Source organism: Metopolophium dirhodum, chromosome 3, assembly GCF_019925205.1.
Source record: "Metopolophium dirhodum isolate CAU chromosome 3, ASM1992520v1, whole genome shotgun sequence".
Taxonomy (NCBI): Eukaryota; Metazoa; Arthropoda; class Insecta; order Hemiptera; family Aphididae; genus Metopolophium; species Metopolophium dirhodum.
Window position 1 is genome coordinate 28,263,410 of NC_083562.1, and position 23,545 is coordinate 28,286,954.

Below are 23,545 nucleotides of genomic sequence, written 5' to 3' on the forward strand. Positions count from 1 at the left end.
TGAAAAAGTGATTACCTATTATTGTGTATCGGAATAAAAATACTTACCATAAACCAAAAAAAATATTTCATTACCCTTATGTGTTGTGTATAAGATAGTAGATACAACTGATAAAAGATATTAAAAAAAAAATTAATTAAAATAAACATAAAATCGAGTGATTTAGAATATTTATTTTGAATACTGTTGATTTTATATAAATATTTTACACACAATCCACATATACCTATATATACGGTTATAGCCTGAACGAAGGAATACCTGGTTTTCAATTAAGAGTAGCAAGTACCTATACATTTCACATACCTACTGTAATTTTGACATGAAATCCTTTTTTGTCTTAGGTGTTAGGTGGGTACCAAGCAATATTAGATACATCATACATGCTATTTAGTGCAAGTATGTTACAACCAAAAAAGTAGGGGGATAAACAATTATCAGAAACTTACCTATCTCATACATCTAGTTAATTATATTCTATAATGTAGTATTGAATAAAAAAAATACAAGTCACTAAACGCACATAACCACATTTTGGGTATTGTAACCCAATTTAATTACTCATTGGTTTATTATTGGTGTTGTTTAATATCTGTGTATTTATTTTTCGATATCCCCGGGGGACCGCTTTCGCATTACTTATCAACAATTGGTTTAGGTATAGGTAGGTACTATTATAGAGTAATGATTTTTGGACCCATGTGGTTTTATAGGTACAGTCGTACAGATGTATATAATGTATATAATACTTTTAAACAATGTTTTCGAACGATCGCCACAAGGAGTCTGCTTATCTGTTCAGACAACAAACGAAAATTATTACATTACAGTAATATGTTGATATGCTACATAATACATATTAAATAAAGGCAATGTTGGTACGGCTAATGATTGGAGGGGGAGGGGGGGGGGGGGGGGGGGGGTGACACGAAAATTCGAACATTCAATGCTTTAAAAATTGTGCCTAAGTATTTATAATATTTTTCAATTATTATATTGTAATAGTATATCAGAAGCCTTATTATATTGAATTTTCATGTTTTCTGACTAAAAAGATTAATAAATTAAAAAATTGAAAATTAAAAATGTCCGTAAGCAGCTTGTAAACAAACAATCAAAATATTTTTTAAATTGTATCAAGTATAGAAATTCATAAAATAAACATATGATATAAATTTCAACGGTTACGGTCTACGGTTTCATTCGTTTTTGAATTACAATAAAATAAGAAAATCGCTATACTAGAGAAATTGAGGGAATATCCAATGTTGTAAAAATTTGAATTTCAAACGCACGTACAAATTTAATTTGACTTTCCAGTAGACATTTTTTTGTAGAAAAAGATTGACAAACTTATTAGGAACTTTATATTACATTTTCAAATCATAGATTTAGAAATAAAATTTTTTGAATTTCTGACTAATTAATTTGCAAATTTTCGTGATTTTTACGTATTTTGTTAAAATTCGAACTGGAAATGCTTATAAAAAAAATATGTCATTATGTATTTTTAATATTTTTCAACTGCCTTGAAACAAATAACAATACATTAGGCGCCTTGTATTAAATGTTCAAGCTTTTTGACCCTACGAATAATTTATTGACATTTATAGAAAAAAAACTAAAAAAAGGTGGTAAAGTGGGTGTCGCTCTGCTGTACAGTACCTACGTCACAAGTGAATCACTGAAATGGATGGTCTTAAATTTGAATTAAATGGTATAATATCCTTGTACCTATAAGAAAAACGATTCTGAGCAAAGACAAGATACTGTTGAAGAAAATTGATGCCGTTTTACTGCCCCAAATGGCGGTGACAGACACAAAAATAAGAAATAAAAGAACACACATCATTGTAATATCAATGCATATACATTCATCGCTCCGCTCAGAATCTAAAATTGGAAACTGAAAATGTCCGTAAACAGCTCAAGATAATGTCAAAAACCTATTTTGCGTAAACATTTCGGTTTTTCTTGATTTTTTTTTCTGGTGCTTGGAAACTACTTGGAATTTTAGATTCTGAGTGGAGCGATGAATGTATTGATTTTACAATGATGCGTGTTATTTTTTTTTTGTCTGTCATCACCTTATAGGACAGTAAAAGTGCTTGGATTTTCTTCAATAGTAACTTTTCTGATAGGAAAGTGAATCTAGTTGGTACTTTGGGGGGTCAAAAGTAAAAATTTCACAGTAGTTTTCATAAGCGACGTGAAAAACAAAAGAAAAATTAAGGAAAAACGGGAATTTTTGCGCAAAATCGATTTTGGTTTTTGGTGTAACTCTAAAACAAATGACCGTAGGGACATGAAATTTTGACTGAATGTTTATATTAGCATTTTCTGTACACCATAAAATTTACAAAATATTTTGACTCTTTTTGAGCTGTTTGCGGCCATTGTCAATTTTCAATTTTTTTAGTTTTTTTTCTATATAATCAATAAAATTTTATCTGTTAAGTAAAAAAGCTTGAAAATTTAATAGAAGGCTCCTAGGTTATTGTTTCAAAGGCAGATGAGAAAAATTAAAAATCCTTAGTCACAGTTTTTATTTATAAGCATTTAAAGTTCAAATTTTGACAAAATACGGAAAAATCGCGAAAAATAGCAAATTATTTTGAGTTGGGAATTCATAAAAATTTTTCTTTTTTAATCTAAGATTTTAAAATGTAATACAAGATTGTCCATAAGTTTGTCTACCTTTATCAAAAAAAAATGTCTACAAGAAAGTCAAATTAAATTTTTATGAGCGTTTGAAATTCATATTTTGACAACATTTGATATTCACTCGATTTCTCATGTAACGATTTTCTTATTTTGTTGTAATTAAAAAACGTATGACTGTAGATACTTGAAAATTTTACTGAATGTTTATATTAGCATTTTCTATACACGATAAAATGTTGAAAATAATTTGACTCTTTTTGAGCTGTTTACGGACATTGTCAGTTTTCAATTTTTTTAGTTTTTTTTTTCTATAAATATCAATAAATATCAATAAAATTCTATCTGTTGGGTAAAAAAGCGTGAAAATTTAATATAAGGCTCCTGATATATCGTTCTAATAGCATTTTTTTTTAACATTGAATATTCCCCCGTAAATTAAAGATTTCAAATCGAATGATTTTCTCATTATGTTGTAGGTAATACAAAAACAAATAACCGTATACTTAAAATTGTCTTCAAATGTTTATTTTATAATGTTCCATTTCTGGAATCAAAATATGTTGACTCTTTTTGAGCTATTTATAGGCAAAATACATTTTTCAAATTTTTTTTTTTTTAAATTATTGTCGAATAAGGTAGCAGGTACCTGGTACACACTGCAGCGGTAGCGGTGATGATACAACGAGTCTAGACACAATTTACCCCCCGCCGTCAAGACAAAATAATAACGAAGAATAACGATTTTAGTTATTTAGTTGTAATTTAAAAATATTATTCATTGGCACTTGAAATTGGTAAAGTATTAACAATATTTATATTGACTTTATACCGCTGAGCGGTAACCCACTTACCGACCTTTTTCTGATTGATAGAACTTCTAGATTAGTTTATACACGGACTATAATGTCTTATATTTTAGATCGTGTTTAGGCGTGTTCAAGGGTAGTTTATGAATCACGGGTGGGTCTGGCCTGTACCAGAGTATAGCTAGAGCATGTATAAATATTAAATACTACCAATCCAGTATACATGTTATTACATCTCTGCGATCGTCTTATCATAGATTACTGATAATTTAATTTTCGACTCGTAATGATCTGTATCCTGTATCACCCTAAATTACGTCCCAGTTTAAAATACCTCTGATTTCCTTGCCTACACTACAACAATCGACACTTGACATAATAATAAATCATACATCGTGACAATAAAATTTTGCTTCAGGTAAAATATACATTAATACATTATACAGTATAGAAGTATACACCCAGGTATCTTAATCGTTTTACTATTAGATTAGTTATAGGTATACCACTATTATACCTGAATGTACTATTTAATTGACCATACGATTAACGTGTTTATTTTAGCTACAAAGGAGCAATCAAATACATTTATTTCAATAAATTACATGTTGGTCAATCATAACGAATTGGCCGACTTTCATTTTTTCTCTTGAATTACCATTAAACGTTTGAAATTCGAGCGATATGAACACGCAGACACGCAGTCCGTAGAAGGGACATAATAAGTACAATTAATTTTATAGATATATTATATATATTATTATGGTAAAACGTTAAGCCCACTAAATTGCGTGACATGGTCAATTTGAAAATTAAACCAGAATAGAATAAACCACCAAACGGGATACTATTATATTAAATAATATATTTATATATATAATTACATTTTTTTTTTGTAAAACTTGTGTCCTTGATGGTGGTCATGTACTCGTGGCGTATATAGGACATATACTATATATACGACATACGTTGTTATTGTAAGTTGTAATTTTATGTTTTAATTTCTTCTCTCCCACCAAAAATCCAAAAACCATAAATATATTAAGTTCGTTCCGTTTACTTGTTATGGACACAAAACATTGATGAGATTAATAAATTATAATATGTATTACTTGTGAATCATAATGGACAATCGCATTCCATGTTGGAAATTATTATGCTAAGAACCATTGCACTGGTTGTGTACTGGCGCGTAACATTAATTAAAAATTTACAATAATATTACGTATGATATATATTTGGCCATTTGGGCAGTGCAGCCAATGTCATTTAGGTACCCGTAGCACATAGTTATTATTATATTTCAGTCAAGTTAATATAAAAAAATTATCAGTTCATTCACACACGTATGACGCATAAAATGATTTTTATAGTTTAATATTTTTTGTTAAATGAAAAAACTCACCAAAATAAATAATCAATAAAAATGCTTTTTTGTTTTGTTTTTGTTTTTATTATTATTCAAAAAGAAACGTAAGTTTGACATTTTTCATTAAAAAAATAAAAAATAAGCTCAATTACCACCATATGTTTTTCCGACGGAACATTTTTTTTTTAACTTTATAAAAAGAATATCAATTACTACTTATACTCCATATAGTTGTTAAGTATTTACTTAATGTCAATTTAACAGTAAAAAATAATATACTTACTGTTAGCAATAAATATGTTTCTTTAAATTTAAATGATTGGAGATCAACCTTTGGTTAGTAAATGAGCCACATTTTTTTTTCTTATATAAGTTCATATTTTACAAACCTGTAAAGTAGTTAAATAATCAATAATTAGCATACATTTGGGGGTGTATCACAGAAAACATTTTGGGTTGTTTGGAGTTAATAAATAGTGTTTTTTTCATTAAGCAATTTAAACTATAAACATAAATTATAAATATTCAGTCAAAACTGTAATCTGTATGTCGATTAGTGAAGTGTTAGATTTGAGATAAGAAATTATAATATATTATTAACTATTTACAGGATACTCAAGGCAAAAACAAATGTTGTTTTTCCTACAAAAAAATAATAAGCCTATATTAAAAAGTTATAATAAAGACATATTATTCTATATAAGAGAAAAACTTTTCAACAAAATTAAAAAATACATTTTTGATCTAACGGTCCAGGCTACAATTAGTTACTGACACAATTATCATGCGTTTCATTTAACGTTTTGTAGGAATTGGACCAGAATGCCATTGGGGAACGATCTTGATCTGTATGGAAAGCAGTAGCCAATGGGAAACGTTTATAACATGTTTTACGATATTCTTCGGCAACATCACCAACTTCCCCAAATTCACCATTGATTAATGAATTTAAAATATCAGTACAAGTCTGAAACAATTTATTAATTAAAAAAAGTTAAAACAGATATAATAATTGAATTTTACTTGGATATTGACATCCTCCAGGGAATCATCTAGCTTAGTAATTTGGTCAAGAACTTCTTGTTGCGAACTATTATCGAGTTTATACTTCATTTTCAAACCTAAAGTTTAAATAATATTTAAGTATTTTAATACCTAAGTTTTAATAATTAAATATTTTAAGTGCTTAAACTGAAAGTACAAAATGTTTTTTTTAATTATTCACCCTGAACTAAAGCTGGTAATGATTTTTGGTGTTTATTGAGAAACTGCGAATTGATATCAGCAGCCGACATTCCACCCAATATTGGTTCTAGTTGTTTATTAAGCACCAATTGCATTTCTTCTTGAATATTGTCTAGTTTCAATAGTTTTTCCATAAATCTAATTAAGCAACTGTGAAACATTGGATGATCTGGATAAATACGATGACTTCTTTTGATACTTTGCAACATCAACAAAAGCTTATCTACAAATTACATTTTCAATAAGTATTAAACTGAATTTCAAATATATTTAAAATGTGCAATAAAATACCTTTTCTGTAATAGATTTCAAATGCCATTAAATGAGTTTCAATATTATCTGATGCGAGTTCTTGAAGCGGTTTCAAGAACTTGATTGATTGTTCCAAAGGATCTTCCACCTACATCAGCATAATATTTTATTTTTATTTATTTTAAATATGAAATAGATCGCAAACACTTACTCTTTCCAACTTTTCTGGAAGTAGTTCATCCAATGGCAATGCATCAGCTTCATCGCTGGTATTAGTTACCTGTTGTCGGTTTTTATGCATATCTCGTTTTTCCTGGGCTGCTAACGCTTGAGCTTTTTCTTCTTGGGCTTTTCGTTGTGCTTTTCTTTGCTTATTCAACATTTTTTTCAACTGTCCTGGAGCCAAGTTTCCTAAAACATTAATATACTTAATAAATGTTGTAAATATAGGAAGAACGGTCACAAAAAATTAAATAACTCATTAATGAGAGACATATTTTAATTATATTACATGACGTATCATATGTATATATTTATTTTAAGATATTATAATAAACTAGAATTACTTTAGGGAGGTTCCTTGGCCTGAACAATTTTAAACTAATTTTCCTCGAGCCACACCTGTATGCTGTACAATATAACAAATAAGTACGTCTAAGGTCGTCATTGGAATGCAATAGGTGAACCGAAACAATAGACAGTCAAACATCTAATCAAAAGTGTTACTATTGTCAAAATATAAAAATGATGTAACATCACTGATATGACATCTATGATAATATAGTCTATTAGTCTACACGTTATAACAGTTATATCTATTGTTATCCATTTTAACTTTTGAGTACTCAAGGAATGTACTCATCTAAGTAGAAAATATAAAATAAATAAATAGGAACGTACTACAAAAAACTGCGTGTGTACATATATAATATAATATAATACGGTATTTGCATACACTATACAGAATAAAATAGTTGTTCAAATAATAAGGAAAGTTATTGTAAACCGCAATGTATATAATGTCTATATAAATAAAAATCATATACTAACGTGTTTATTTTGAATACAGCGGTTCCTACAAAAATATCTTGCACCCCATACTATTACCTAGATTGATTGATAAGTCAATATTGAAACAGGAAAACAACTGGTCCGAGAATGTTGAAATTGAACCACAAGAGAGACCTTGCAATGTTACATGAGCAGACAGAAATATCATTATTATGGTTGCATAACTCGGTCCAAAGTTAATGGAAGTGTAGATTGGAAAATGTGATCTATATTTTTTTGTCTTTATGTATGATTAGGTCGACAGTCGATTCTTTAAGAACCTAAAATGTATGTATGTATGTATGTATGTATGTATGTATGTATGTATGTATGTATGTATGTATGTATGTATGTATGTATGTATGTATGTATGTATGTAACTGCATAAGACAATATTTCGTTTAACACGTAACTGTTCGAATCAAACACGCGAAATTAGCTAGCTATTTTTAATTTAGAAGTTACGTTCGAGGCCAAGGACAGCAATAGTAATTTATATCTGTGGTCAAATTATATGTATCAAGTTGGTACATTTAGTAATTAGTTTTGTTATATAAATAATGTTTGAAATATCTTTAATAATCAAGACGAATCAGTACGTTAAATTTTACCTATGTTTATTTGTATTATAATATACATAGAAGGACTAAATGTATTATTAATAACTTATTCAAGATCTCAACAACAATTAAACATAGTGGTCAGTAAATGTTTGTATTGCTTAAGAAATATGTTTAAAATTGTTCAATATTACTGCTTACTATTATAATAGGCATCGAATCAATTATCAAATATAAATATCGGAAAATAGTCAATAGAAATTTAAATAATAGACAACGTATTTTGTTAAATAAATATTTAATATAATATTATATACTTATTTCAAATTAATATTGGTTATGAACATGTATTTAGACAAACAGATTTAAAAACCATCAACAAGATGGAATTAGTTAAAATACCATTGTTTTCGAACATCAATAAACAAATTTTTATAACTCTCAGTAGGAAATACAGTGCTTAAAAGGTACTGAATATTTAAATACTTTGTCTTTACAAGATCACTATAAACAGTACCTACAAGTATACTACATTTAAGCAGCCTCTGCCACCTGTAATTTATTTGAAATAAATAAAAACAGGGTTTTTAACACAAATTTCCACTGTCCATTACAAACGTTTTTAGTTGTCAGCAAATGTATACAAATTTATTAGCCCTTGAAAATCGTCTGTCCGCTATTCGAGTTAGAATTTAGAATAGTCGATTAACTATTAAAATATTATATTACCCATTTGAATTGTATTGTACTCTATTAGACAAATACAACACGGTAAAAATAGTTGCTCACTTATATATTTATAAATTATAATGTTCAACACTTAAACCCCAAGAGCTGAAGTTGATTAAATTTAAAGAAATTATGACGTACGCGGCTCCGTGCGGATATTCAACAGATTTATATCCATGAAGTATAGTTTTTTTTTCACAGGAGAAATCGGAATACATGTATATTTTGTTATTCACAACAACAATATTAATTGTGGTTTATACTTTATTTACTTTTGTACACTAATTAAAATATTAAATAGTTAATTGTTTCAATAAGTCAATGTCGTGTGAACGAAAATGCTGTCTTAATTAATGTCTCGGAGTCAAGTACGTTTAACCTCGATAATATTATAATATAATAAAACATAATACGAATAGGCGAGAGGCGACCATAGATAGACTTTTGGTCGAATGCGAGCGTAGGCACTAAATTACATTATTACAATTTACAGTTGTAGGCATTAAAACTAAAAACCGACGATGATAGGTAAACTTGAAAAGCCAACTGACCTCATCAGTCATCAGGTTATTGGTAAAAAAAAAGGAAAATTGTGCTTTACCTACAAAACGCACAGAAAAGACTACAGGACGCTGAACGAAACCGAGAGCGATGATAGATATACATACCAGATATAATATGTAACTGGTTTCCCGCGAACAGTTGGAATAAAAAAATTTACGCGGCGACACGCGCAGTTCTCCTGTATAATATAAATAGTCCATTGTTTTGATTTGCAAACCGTGTATTATTATTATTATTATTATTATTATTATCTAGTGGAGCGGTCATTGTTCCACTGCAGTCGCCAACGACGACGGGTTTATAATATTATAGTTTATAACAGATCTGAAATGTGTTGTCATTAAAAAAAAAATAAAGAGACGAGAGAAATGATAGAATAAAAAAACGACCGTATGAGAACTGGGTCTTGGCCACGAGCCGCCAAAATACGCATATTACGATTATTATTATTATTGCTTAAACGGTCAGTCTTAACCGTTTCCCAAACAGAACTGTAACGACTGACAAAAAGCGCCAAGTGCGGAGGACGCGTCGTCTCCGGAGCTCTATAATAATGATCGTACATTAGTTCTATCTCATCGTAGGTATATATTATATTAAACTCGACATATACGGTGGTCCGGCGCGCGCGTTAATGGATTATCTCTCTCTCTCTCGGGGTCGTGACGACGTGCAGACGGATTTAAAATAGATGAATCACGACGCGAAACCGATAGCGCCGCCGAGATCGGCCGATGGCCGGACGATGCGACGTCAGACATGTGTGCGAGAATGCGAGATGCGCGCGAACGAAATATAAGTACAATAATAGTAATAATAATAAAATGAAATAAAAAAAAGACCGGTCCAATAGTCATAATAATAAATAAACGAAGGTAGCGGCCTCTTGACTGTTGTAAGTTAATGCTTTTCTCGTGACCGGGACATTTTGTTTCTAAATCTGCGGCAGCGTTAACGTATTTATAATAATTGTATTATTATTATCATACTTACATACTATCGACAAACTGCACGTCAACGTATTTATTTATTTGTATTATTACTAATAAACAATGAATACTGAATACATATAGATAATATGGTAACATGGACGTATGGTACACAATTAATGCAGTGCGACGGTGGACGGTGATCCGCGCAGAAAGTTAAAATCGTTTTATTCAAATTAGAAAATGTTGCGCAGGAGGATCATTAACTTGGGTTGCCGTTGCCTATAATTACAATAGGGGATTTCTCAAGATTTCGCGGTCAATATACGATGGGAATATTCTTAGTGAAACTGACGCCCGCTGTAATAGTTTAAAACAAAACGAGGAACTTTTAAATAAATGTTGATATATAATGATATGAATATGTATGATTCACACACATTTTGTTTGAGTGAAATAGACTTGTTTTATGATATAAATATAATAATATGTATATTAATGAACATAAATATTGGATACCTTCAGTTGTTATTCATTGAACACAAAAAATGATTTATGAGTGGAGACAGCTGCCCCCGTCTGCCAATATTACCAAGTATATTTTATCATATAGGTAGCTTATGATATTTTATATTATATTATCATTAGTAATTTATTTAACAATTAGAATTAACGATAGGATGATTTAATATTTTTGGTTTCAGTATGCACTACTTTTGAGGAACTTCGTATTACATTTTTAAGCTTTTTAGTGAGCAAAAAAATGTTTTATAAACAATTAAAGAAAAATACAAAAAATCAAGTTTATCATACCTAGGTATAGCTCAGTCAGAATATTTTGAAAATGTTGTAATGTACACGAAACGATGATACAAACATTTGGTGAAAATTACATGTATCTACTGTTGTTAATTTTTAAATTACAACAAAAGCAATTTTTATGTTTTTCTCAATCATTAAGAAACGTATTGGGAATTATTAATTTTTACCTCTTAAAAGTAGCAACTAAAGATCCAATTTGATAGGTACCAGAAACCACCAAAGTTGAAAATCGAAGAATTTTTTCAGAATCTAAAATTAAATCTGATTCAAGATGTAATGTGCCGATAGCCGATAGTATAAATACATAATTACACGCATAATTGCATATAAAAATATAGAAGATCTATCGTCCACGGTATAACCAATTAAAAAAAAACAGTTAAAATAGTAGGTAATCAAATATATTATTTATGTATTGATGTATAAAATAATTTTTAATTTAACCACTATCCGAGTTAATACTATGCGTCATAGTTTTTTTTACGAAATCTACTAACATATTTCCACACAATTTAAATAATAACATAGGTAAACTACCTACAGTAAAAAGAAAAGTTGAAAATATTTACTGTTGGTATATTTTTATATAGGAAGCAACTCACTATTTTATTCACAGTATCTGGTGTATGAGAGTAACATCGACAATTAATGCAATATTTGTAGTAACAAAATGGCAGATTTCAAGTAAAATAAATAATAATAGCTATTACTTAAAATTTTTTTAAATAAATGTCCAATATATTAATAGCAAAGCGAGATTTAAATATTGCCCAAATTGATTTTTTTTAAATACTTTGATATTACGTTTAGTTAATTACTAAAAAAAAATGCAAAGACGTATAACGATTAATAATATAATACTTACATTTGATAATAGAGCATAGGTCAATGTAGTTTTGGAACAATGATTGTTTAAAATGACAAGCTGCTTATGGCATTCAGAAAGAGACAACAAATCAAACGTAATCATGATATTATTAATGCTAAGATAAAATTGATGTTTTATATTTTTATATTTCATTTGAGAAACATTAGTTTTGGAGAAAATACTAGAAAGTAAGAAAATAAACAATTTATACATTGGGGTATAAATTGTTTATTTTCTGATGGGGGTATACTACTTGTTTGGGTGGGTCACACAAGTGGGTTGTGGGTGTGTTATCTTATTAAATTCGAAAGCGGTTAGAATTGTATCTAAATTCTGGGCAATATCATGAACTTCAGCACGAATATTCTGTGTATATTATAACTTATAAGTATAGTAGTATAATATTATCTACTTATATAAATTATGTAATCAGATATATTGTCAGATTCCCTACTGTAAGTTAATACCTAGTACCAAATGACACAACATCGAACATAAGCCATAAGCATAACACTACCTGCATGATGAAATTGTATTAGTTTCACGTAAAAATACTCTACATTATTGTTAATGAATGTAGTCACAGCTCATAATTATCATGGTATAATAACAAAATTATGCAAATAAAAATAAAATATAAATCGTTATAAATAATATTAATTTAAATGAATATTTAAATATATATTCGACATAGTAAACATATTCAAGCTGATATAGTAAACATGAATTATTTAAAAACATAGAAATAAAATTAAGTTTTAATATATTTTTGACAAGTAATAATTTTTACCACCTGATAATAATAAAAAAAGATTATTTAACATTGTTTAACTGAAATATTAAAGTTAACAACACAAGTAAAAATCTCCACTTTAAGTATTATTTTATATATATTCAATATTTGAATAAATGCTTGGGAAAAGCCCGGAAAAATAAAGGAAATTACATTTGTGTGTAAGTACCTATCTAAAATATGTTCGCAAGTATAGCAACATAGTTGAGCGGATCGCTAGAGGGCCGCCGCCTCCCCATTGACCATATTTATGCATTTTTTTTAGTATAATTAAATTCATAATGGTTGAAATTGTTTTGTGACTTTTGGGACAAAAACGGCAAACATTTACAGTCACTGTTGTTGATAGCAAAGTTACTTATCATTAGCGAATATTTTGATAAACTGCAGACATTTGTCAGTATTATAGCACGTTAATACGAGTTGAATATTTAAGACTTAAATTATATACTAGACTTAAATATAATTAACTAGTAAGTGTATTGTATAATGTTTTAAAGTTTTTGAATATTTGATAAAAGTGTAATGCGCCCAAAAAGAGCAGAACAAAAGATAATTTTTTTATTTTGTGCCCCGCCCCTTATTTATTTCTATAAATACGCCCCTGGTCCTAAGTTGGTTTAAAAAGTAATTCCAAGGAGTCCAAAACTATATACCTAGTATAGTATAAATAATGGTAGTCCGTGACGATTCATTACAATATACTATGAAAATTGCCAATTACACATAGAAAATCAAGTTGACCATTGTAAGGTGATATAGATCCTGATAAAAATAAAAAGAAGGAGGCTGGTCGCGTGTATGGCTCGAGGCCCATTGCACGATTCTGGTAGTTGCTCTAGTTTAAAGTTACCGCGCCCTCTTGTAAAACTTTCACCACACCTGTTTTGCGGTTTTTTTTGCCAGTTATGTGTCTGTTGTAATGTTAAAAATAATAAATTCTAATGTAACATGTTAATGCACTTAATAAGATTAGGACAGGTATCTACAGATATTTGATAAAGACACATTAAGTCAAGGGGTAGATGTAAAAACATACGTTTTCAAATTATGCTTTTTCTAAAATTAATATCATATTAGGTTATATAATATAAATTATCACTACTGAAAAACGTAATTAAAAAACTGCAAACAAGGGTAAACACAGTAATTTAGTTAAACATTTTTACCATATTTGTGTAAGGAGAGATTCGCTAGAAATCATCAAATCCGAAATCTGAATGCAATAATAATAATACAATGCTCTCTTGGCTCTTGCGCTTACGAAACGAGACGAGTGCGCCTTATACTTGTCTCATAACCTAACCTGATCATTACTATTTTAAATAAAATATATAGGTCTAATAAAATCAAAAGTATTTAATAGTAGTTCTAAATTAGTTCTAATTTTTTTTAAATATTTCTAATAAGTTAGTTACAGTTCTAACTTTTACCCGATGAAATTAAAATTATATTAAACACAACAAAACAATCAAGAGTTATCGGTTGAAAATAAAAATATAAACCTATGTATACTTAATCGTCGAATATATGGAATCGTGTATCATGTCACGAATCATATAAATTGTTGATTAAGGTTACTGTTTATTCAAATTCAAAATAAGGTTAATCTTGTATAGTTTATTATAGGGATGCAAATTGCATTATTTATGAACTCTATTGGAACTATCGTTAATGCACAGCAGCATAAGATTAAGATATAAAATTATAATACACCTTACATTTTTTCAAATTACCAATATTTTTTAAAGATACAAAAATCTAATGTTCATTTGTAAATAAAGAAAAAAAGAAAAACGAGTAAGAAGATTTTCTGAGATGTATATTGTATAATATATAATATTTACGTTATAATTTTATAATGTATCCATATTTATATACTTAAGTCGTGTTAAATGTTCGTTAATAACGCAGTATTTTTTGTATTATTTTAATACAATAATACTTTTATACAAATTACAGAAATGTAAAACAATAATTATCTAAAAAGATTAATAACAAGGATTATAATCTCCTAAATCAAACGCTTAACTTTCCCTCAGCCAGAGGGTACTCTCCTACCGACAAAGTAAAACTGCATGAATGAGTTATAGTATTAGTATTCTGCGTGCACTCCATGTGTTCAGTTTATGCCGTGAAGTCGTGCTACACCACGTAAATGTAGCATGACGAATGTTTATAAAAATCAGTTTGTTTTACATTCAAAGTTTAAGTTTTTAATTTTTGTGTAATGGGCACTTCAATTACTGCTTATTTGGAATATACATCTATACAATTAAAAGGTACGTACAGTTAAAATTTTATTTGTAATTAATGTAATCTAAAAACAGTTAATGTAATACAAAGATAACTTCGAAAATTTGAATACAATGAAATTACTTTTTATTTAATTACTTCTTTTAACACTGCCTAACATGTTTAAATAATTTATTTGTATTCATCTCGTAAAATTCTAATTTACTTTTAGTACCTATTTATGAAAAAGTTTTTTTTTTGTTTTGTTATAAAATATAAAAATGTATTATTTAATTACCAATTACAAGTTACGAGTTTACTACACAAATAAGCACAAGCATAATATTATATTATTATTTTATCGGTATGATCTGAAAATATATTATTTTAATAATAAATAAAAAAGTAATTGATCCCCTATTGAGTATTGATAGATACATCAATTTATCAATAAAAAAAAACTCTGTTTATTATTTATACTTGAAAATAAATAACATATTTTTAACGGGAATTTAATTTACCTATCGCTAATTTACCTAAATTGAAAAAGTATTGTCTAAATATATATTTTCAATAAGTTTACCTATCCGTATCCGAATAATAAGTTGATTACATATTAATTTATAGATAGTCTACTTATAAATAAAATATATTATAATTTATTATACCTACACGAATTAAAGCAAAATACGTAATTAGTTTTGATTTTATTAGTTAAATTAATAAAATGGGAGATGTTAGTTACGTTCTTAAAATACCACATTCAGACTGTTCTGAAGTAATCGATATTGATTTCATTATGCGGATGATAAAATTATACATAACATGGTTCAGGTAGGCGTTGTGTATAATGACTAATTCAGTATTTTATAATAATTTGATGAGGAGGAGTTACATAAAAAGGATATTGCCCACTATAATATAGTGACTATATGCAAAGATTGAAATGATTTGTTTTGCTCAATTGGACAGAGGTGTATAATAGAGAAGGCGTAAACATCTACAAGGACAAAAACTAATTTGTTTATCAACTATATCATACAAAATAATCAATATAAAAGATACAATTATTAATCACTTTAGACTTACACAAATTATTTACGAACAAACAATAAAATAGTTTTCAACAATTACACTAGATTTTATAATATAATAAAAAAAAATCAGTTAAAGTTTAATATTTTTATAAGTCGATGTTCGTGAAGTTTTAATTTAATATCGATCTAATTGTTCGTTTGTAGACTTGATTAATAATCTTTGATTTTATTTCATTAAAAAAATTAATAGTGAACGATATAACCATATTAATGAACTAATAAGGAATTTATTTTCTACTAATTTTGAATCTACTACATAGATATAATATAATATCTAATATAAGTTAAGATAATTAGTATAATAAGCAATCAAAAACAATAGATTAAAAAAGATATTTCAACAAGATCAATGCAAATTTATTATTTTTATTTATTAATTATTATAATTGATAACCTTAGACAATATTAATTAAATAGTTAGTCATTGAACAATGGCGAATCCACTCATTTAATTTTTTTTAAATCCATTGTTACTACATAATAAGACTAAAAAGATAAATAAATACATTTCCTTGATATTTTAAAAAGTATAATTAATATTTAAACATAATATAATATTTAGATGTATAGTGTTTGGATCAAGTAAATTAAAAAAAACAGTCTAAAATTACGTTTTAACGAACACACGTTAATCTAAACATATTATTCAATAAAACAAATCTGACCTAATCGAACACGGGGAATAGTATTTTTATTTTACGCCAGTGAAATATTAACTACTAAATGGAAAATAGACATACGTACATACGAAAATACTGGTCATCTAACATATAATTCATTTATCGTTACAATAATAAATGAAACGTTACGGAACACGAAGAAATACCAATGGAAAAAATGAATAAAATATAAATTAATACCGTTATGTCAAATGTAATATTAGTATTTTAACAAAAGACACAATTACACAAATGATTATATTTGGACACCCGAGGACATGAATTGGATATTATTGTAACGGAAATTGTATTTTCCACATTATATAACCATTCATTTATTCGAGTATGTATGTATGTATGTATGTATGAATACATGCGTAAAGAGAACTTTTATATTTATAAACAGAAGTAGGTATACCTTTAAACCTTTTATATTTTATAAAGACGATTTTAACGGAAGTACAAAAATAGGCTATTTTAAGATACAGAATAGTGAATACTATTGGTTGACTTAATGACGAGTCGAAGAGTACTAATACATTTTATTAAATTGGTTTCTTCATTCTTGTTCATATTGTTATGAATGATTCAACGGAAAATCGGGTAATATTGATATAGGAGTTTCGTATGTATATTTTTAATGATGACTAATTATTTTTACATCATATTATACAATGCATATAAATATATAATACAATCTAGAAAATAACATAATATAAAAACAAAGTATATATATTCGTTTAACCCCGGGTGAAAAGTTGGTTACAGTATTTTGCCCAAGAGTAATTACGTGGTTATTATTGCTGTAGGTCAAATAGTACTAAAATCGTGTCTTGTACCAGAGCAAGGTTAACCAGTTATAATAAACTCTTTTGTCTACAAAATTCCAATGTATTTATAAGTTATCCTGAAGTAATTTATGGGCGTAGCAATAAATAAAAAAAAATACAGTATATTGGAATTATGAAATAAGCAAAAAAAAAAGTATGGATATAGACAAGATTTTAAAACTAAGGTGTATGACACTTGTCTCTCATTACTCACCTTGACGCAAATCAGTAGGACATGATAGTACCTATTGTTATAAATTGCATTCAAAAAACCATTTTGAGCCCTTTCAGTATCCAGGACATGTTAAACACTGATGAGTTTATGTTTTTTCATAATATTATGTTCTTTCATTCTTTGAACTATTGATACATTTAAAAACTGACCAGTTAAACAAAGTAAATATATAGTTCTATAGACTGATAGAGCAACATGAGTAAAACCAATTATTTAACTTACAATTCAGTAGGTACCCAAATTACATATTAATAAATTAAAATTGAAAGCATATTATAAGTTTGAGTATGTATGTTTGAATTTCAAATGCTGGTAAAGATATTTAAGGTTAGTAAATAAATATAGGAACATTTAACTAAATTTAACCAGAAAAACTATTAAAAAGCTCTTTTTATTAAGCAACATATTTTCTAAATACTTTTATGACAAAATATAATACAAAATTTTAAATATTACAATCAAAGCAATTCCTTCTAAAAAACACTTCACGTCTTAGTTTTATTATCAAAAAAAATGCATTGTAATAATGATATGTATTTTTAATGCTGTTTGATGTTACGTAACTGTGAAGTTGAACAATTAATTCAAGACTCATAAGTGCGTGATTCCTGTTGTTTCATACAAATAATCAAAAAATTACATAAATAACCTAATTTTAATCTATAATATTTTCTTTGCAGATGTATTTGCTGCCACATGTGATATTAAAAATAATATTACTAACAAGCACCATAGCGGAACCTGTGTTAGAAATTTTATTACCAGCAGAGAATGGTCAAACCCTAACAAATGTGGATCAATCCAACTCAGCCAATGATGAAGATAAAACATTAGCACAGCAAATTTTTGAAGGCAAGTATGGTCTTATACATAAAGAACTATTCAATGACATACCATCAAGGCCTGGAATTATAAGTTACAACATAAATCCTGAAGTGCCAAAGGACAACATCAATAATTTAGGAGGGTTAGATCCTGATGAAATATGGCTGGCAGAGAATCATTTACTTGTGTTAAGAGGGGGGAATTTTAGTGATAAAAAAGTCAAATGGTCATACATAGATAACTTTATTGCTCCATTAAGACAGGTAAAAATACCAGAAAACCCTAAAATACCTCCACCATTTCCAATACAGCTGGAAGACAATGGACCTATTGATTTTATATCCATTAATGGTTCTACTTGGAATCCAGTATTTCCTCCTCCATTCCCATCAATTCAAAGCCCACCACTTCCAAACACAACATTTGATGAAGATGATCAGTCATTATTTTATCCACCCAAGTATGATTTTGTATATACTCAAGAAAATTCTACAAGAGTTCCTCCAGGTCCATTAGTTCCTGGAATAGTTTTGCCACCACCACCAAATTTCTTTGGTCCTTTAGAAAAGCCAGAAAAAACTAAAAAAATTAACTTAAATACGAATAAAACAATTCCAAGATTTAATCAAAAACCATACTTTAAAATCCCCAAAGGAAATCATAATGCTAAAGAAAATGGATGGGTTCCAATACCATCAATCAAGCCAAATTATATTGAAGGGTTGAAAATCAAAAGTAATATTATTATTAGTACAACTGAAAGTAGTAATAATTACAATTCAAATAATAACGAACAAATTAATTTCCCCAGTCACCAATTTTTCCTAGAAAATCCAGTAGGACATACAACAAGACGTCCAGATTCTTATTATTATTATGAAGAAAATAATAAATATGATGTAGAAAAACCAGCTCAACACAATAAATATGAAGATTCTAATATAAAAAATCAACAATTTGATTTCCAAAATAATTACGAAAAGTCTACTACAGTCAAGCCATATTATGAGTATAGTTATATTGCTCCAGAGTACGATATTAAATCCCAAATTCAAAATCCAATCCATAAACAAAAGCCAATGACAGAATACCAAAAAGAAAGACATGTATTTCAAGAATGGTCAGAAAACCCAAAAAATACTCAATTCAATAATGAAATGGAAAAGCAAAAATATCAATCGTGGCCACAACAAAATAACCAATACTCGGATATTGATTATAATTATCAAACAGAAAAACCCAACTTTGCTACTGATAATCCATATCATGCATTTTTCACACAAGATGATGCCAGTTTAGTAGATGAAAATACAAAAAAATATTTTGCTCTCTTTGGTCAGAAAGTTAGAACTGAGAAACCGACCCAAGTAACATCACAATCAAAACCTCATAGTAATAAAAATGATAATAAGATATCAATCATTGATGACATATTAGTTAACTTTAAACAGCCATTGCCAACTAACAATCCAGTGTCAAAAATAACTACGGTGAAACCGCACTACAATTATCCTCAAATTTCTTTACATGATGATATAAATGTAAATTTTAAAGAAAAACATGCACAAATTAATCCTGATACTGAGATAATATCTGAAAATTCAAATGATTTTAAAGAAAATTATCCATATTCGATTGATGCTGAAATCATCTACAATCAACGTTTGCCACCTAAAAATAGTAACACCGACCAAATAATTAAAAAACCTTTGATTCAAACTTCACTACAAAGCAACACTCCAGTGAATTATAAACAACCTCTACAATCAAAAAATCCAAATTTAGAACCAATTACACTAAGACCATACTTAAATGTACATCAACCATCACTCTTAGATGATACTCAAGTAAATTACAAACAACCATTACCACCAATAAATTTAAATTCTGAAATTATTACTCAAATACCACTATACAGATTGCCATCATTATTTGAAGACACAAATGTGAACTATAAACAACCTTTGAGATCTGAAAATTCAAATTCAGAACAAATTACTCAAAGGCCACATACGCGAATAACCCAATCTCCCTTACATGAAGATATAAATTATAATTTAGACTCTTCATTTGTAACACAGAATCCAAATTCAGAACATGTTACACAAAAGTTATATATGCACATACCCCAAACACCATATTATAGTGATACTAAAATGACTAATAAACACCAAAAACAAACTTATTCATCGAGCATTCCAAATATAGAACTGGTTACACAAAAACCATACAAAAATATTCCAGAAACGTCAATACATGATGGGATTCAAGTAAACTTTAAGCCACAAAAATATTCAAATAGTGGAGTAGTCACTCAAAGGCCCTATATTAAAGTACCAAACACTCAATACCTTGAAGACACGCAAGTGAATTATCAACAAACAATATTTCAACAAAATCCAAACATTGAAACAGTAGAAAAAAGACCACAAATTAAGTTTCCTCAGACATCACTGGTTGATGATGCTCAATTTCATTTTAAAAGACCATTGCCATTGAGAAACCACAATACAGAGTATTTTACTCAACGACCTAAATCTATATACTCACAGACACCAGTATCTTTAATTGATGATGTTCAAGTAAACTATAAACAACCACTGCCAACAAAAAATATTGATTCAGAATATATAGTAACAACACAAAGACCATTAAATCGTGTAGTTTCATACAATTTACCTGGAAATAGCGGAAGTCATTTTTTCTTTTTAACAACTCACACTGGACATCCAATACAATATAATTTGGGTAGTCATAACTATCAATACTATAAGAGAAATGTCAAATAGAAGTTTAATACTAATTATATTACATTTTGTTTGAGCATTGAAATTGCAATTCAAAAAGTTATAATGGAACCATTTATACTGTGGATAAAATATATGATACAATCAAACATTTGATATTGTTAAATAAAAGACTGTGTTATGTAATATGAAATAATTCTTATGTAAGGTACAATATTATTAGTGTTTAATTAATTTGACATATTATGGAACTAAATTCATTTCTTATTTTTGATTAATGGCATTATTCTTTAAGAAATAAATCTATTAGTAATAGTGAAAGTAAATTATTGTATCAATTCTTAGTTAATATGAATTGAAATAAGTTTAAGGTATACTTCAATGTAGTTATTTAATATTGTGTCATAATTAAAAAATATAAGAAACTATTTTACTATTAATTTTTGTTTAACACAACTAGTTGTAAAATAAAATTTGATGAATTAAGGATGTTTGATTAAGATTTTTTTCATCTATAATAATATTAAGAGTTAAACAGACATCAATTTGTGTTTATGTGTATACAATATGTAAGAAACTTTTGTATTTATTAATGAAACATTAAGTATATATTTAAATAATACTTTTAGCATAATGAATTGGAATTTTGTATCAATATAAAAATATAACAATGAAATTAATATTGAAACACATTGAGTACATTGAGAATACATTTAACAATTATATTGTATAATGCTCCTAAACTTTAGAGACATGTCACAGTGCAAACAGAACATACATACAACGTAAATGGTTTTAAGAAGTTTAAAATATTTGGTACTGTTTGCCATCACAAGCCATTAGTGTACTTCGCTGTGCCATAAGCAATTTAACATAACCCCCCCCCCAGGTGACCGTCCATTGTACTATAGTATTTTATACATACATACCATTACAATTAGTAATTAGTATTTCATAATAAGACATAAGAAAATAAATAAGAAAATTTCATAAAAATTCTTTAATGTCATACATTTTATTTGTTGTAAATTTTTTTAACAATATCATAAAATAAATTAATAATGTTATTTTTAAGATAAGTATGCACCTGAGATTACACTTACCTACTATGTAGCAACAAGCTAACATGCTAACATGATTATATCATAATAAAATAAAATTTCAAATATAATAAAAATAATTACCATTTTCCATAAATAGATCGCATTCTAGATTTACCTACATGTAAAATATTGAGATACAGAGCAACATTGATCATGATTCATAAATATAAAACTTAGTTTTAATTCTGCTGACAAAAAGTCCACTTGGAGGGTGGAAATTTTTTAATACAAAAATGAAAATACTAATATTTTTATATTTTAAACTATACATTACCTAAGTATTAAAATTTATTTTTATTTTTTAATAATACTATTGTTAATAATTACTACCTACAAATAAACAAATACATTTTTTCTAACTTATTGATGTAGAATAAGGTCTACTTTTTCTACCAACCTTATGTTTATACATTCTAATTCTAATAATTCAAATTTGTACAAAAATTACTAGTACAGTTTAACTTTGACATCTAAATCTAAATGTAAATGTTAATGTATTATTAAATCATATTTTTATAAATATGAATTTATAAAAGAGTACTAACATTTTCTTCAAACATCAAACAATGGACCATTTATTTTTAAATATAAGTGCACGTGGTACTTCATCAGTGTGTGTTTTATGTATTTTATAGTTATTAGGGCTTAAAATATGAAGTTATCAGTCTTTGTTTTTTTTGGTTTGAAATAATTTTCCTTACTTCACTTCTAATTTTTCTTAAGCCAATAATGTCATGGAAGTCAAAATCGATGTACAATATTGCTTATCTTCATATTATTATCATCAAAAATGTCATTAATATAATTGTCGATATCATGTATTATGTAATATAAAATGTTCGATTATAACTACATATATATCTACAGTCCATACTTATTTTTAAATTTTTGGAAGAGTGAGCACGGTTAATCGCAAACACGGATAATTGAGGTTCTACTGTATTCTTATATTCTTGCACTAATTAACTTAAGGGTTCCTGTTTGATGCACCCGCAATACTTCCAGATTTTCATTCCACATTGCACATGGAATTATTTATAAAAAATATAATCTTTAATATTTAAGATCTTATTCATTTTTGTACTATATTGCATGTTATTTTGTTATCTAATAACATTTTTGTAAATTGGTCTTACGCCCATTTGTTTTTAATAAATAAATAA

At 27.6% G+C, this 23,545-nt stretch overlaps 2 protein-coding genes across 2 annotated transcripts in view; one reads left to right on the forward strand and one right to left on the reverse strand.

Moving 5' to 3' along the window:
• Positions 1 to 4,889: 4,889 nt before the first annotated feature.
• LOC132940081 (N-alpha-acetyltransferase 16, NatA auxiliary subunit) overlaps positions 4,890 to 23,545 on the reverse strand; it is a 28,396-nt gene continuing 9,740 nt past the window's right edge. The window contains exons 13-18 of the mRNA XM_061007496.1: positions 6,548 to 6,747; positions 6,376 to 6,484; positions 6,065 to 6,307; positions 5,863 to 5,960; positions 5,615 to 5,806; positions 4,890 to 5,228 (exon numbers count right to left, since the gene is read on the reverse strand). Of these exons, the coding sequence (XP_060863479.1) occupies positions 5,214 to 5,228; positions 5,615 to 5,806; positions 5,863 to 5,960; positions 6,065 to 6,307; positions 6,376 to 6,484; positions 6,548 to 6,747 (857 nt within the window). The 3' untranslated portion in view covers positions 4,890 to 5,213. The remainder of the gene's footprint in view (positions 5,229 to 5,614; positions 5,807 to 5,862; positions 5,961 to 6,064; positions 6,308 to 6,375; positions 6,485 to 6,547; positions 6,748 to 23,545) is intronic.
• LOC132940080 (uncharacterized) lies at positions 14,756 to 22,745 on the forward strand. The gene is made up of 2 exons (XM_061007495.1): positions 14,756 to 14,933; positions 18,388 to 22,745. Exon 2 carries the CDS (start codon positions 18,388 to 18,390, stop codon positions 21,319 to 21,321), a length of 2,934 nt encoding a protein of 977 aa, XP_060863478.1. The 5' UTR covers positions 14,756 to 14,933; the 3' UTR covers positions 21,322 to 22,745.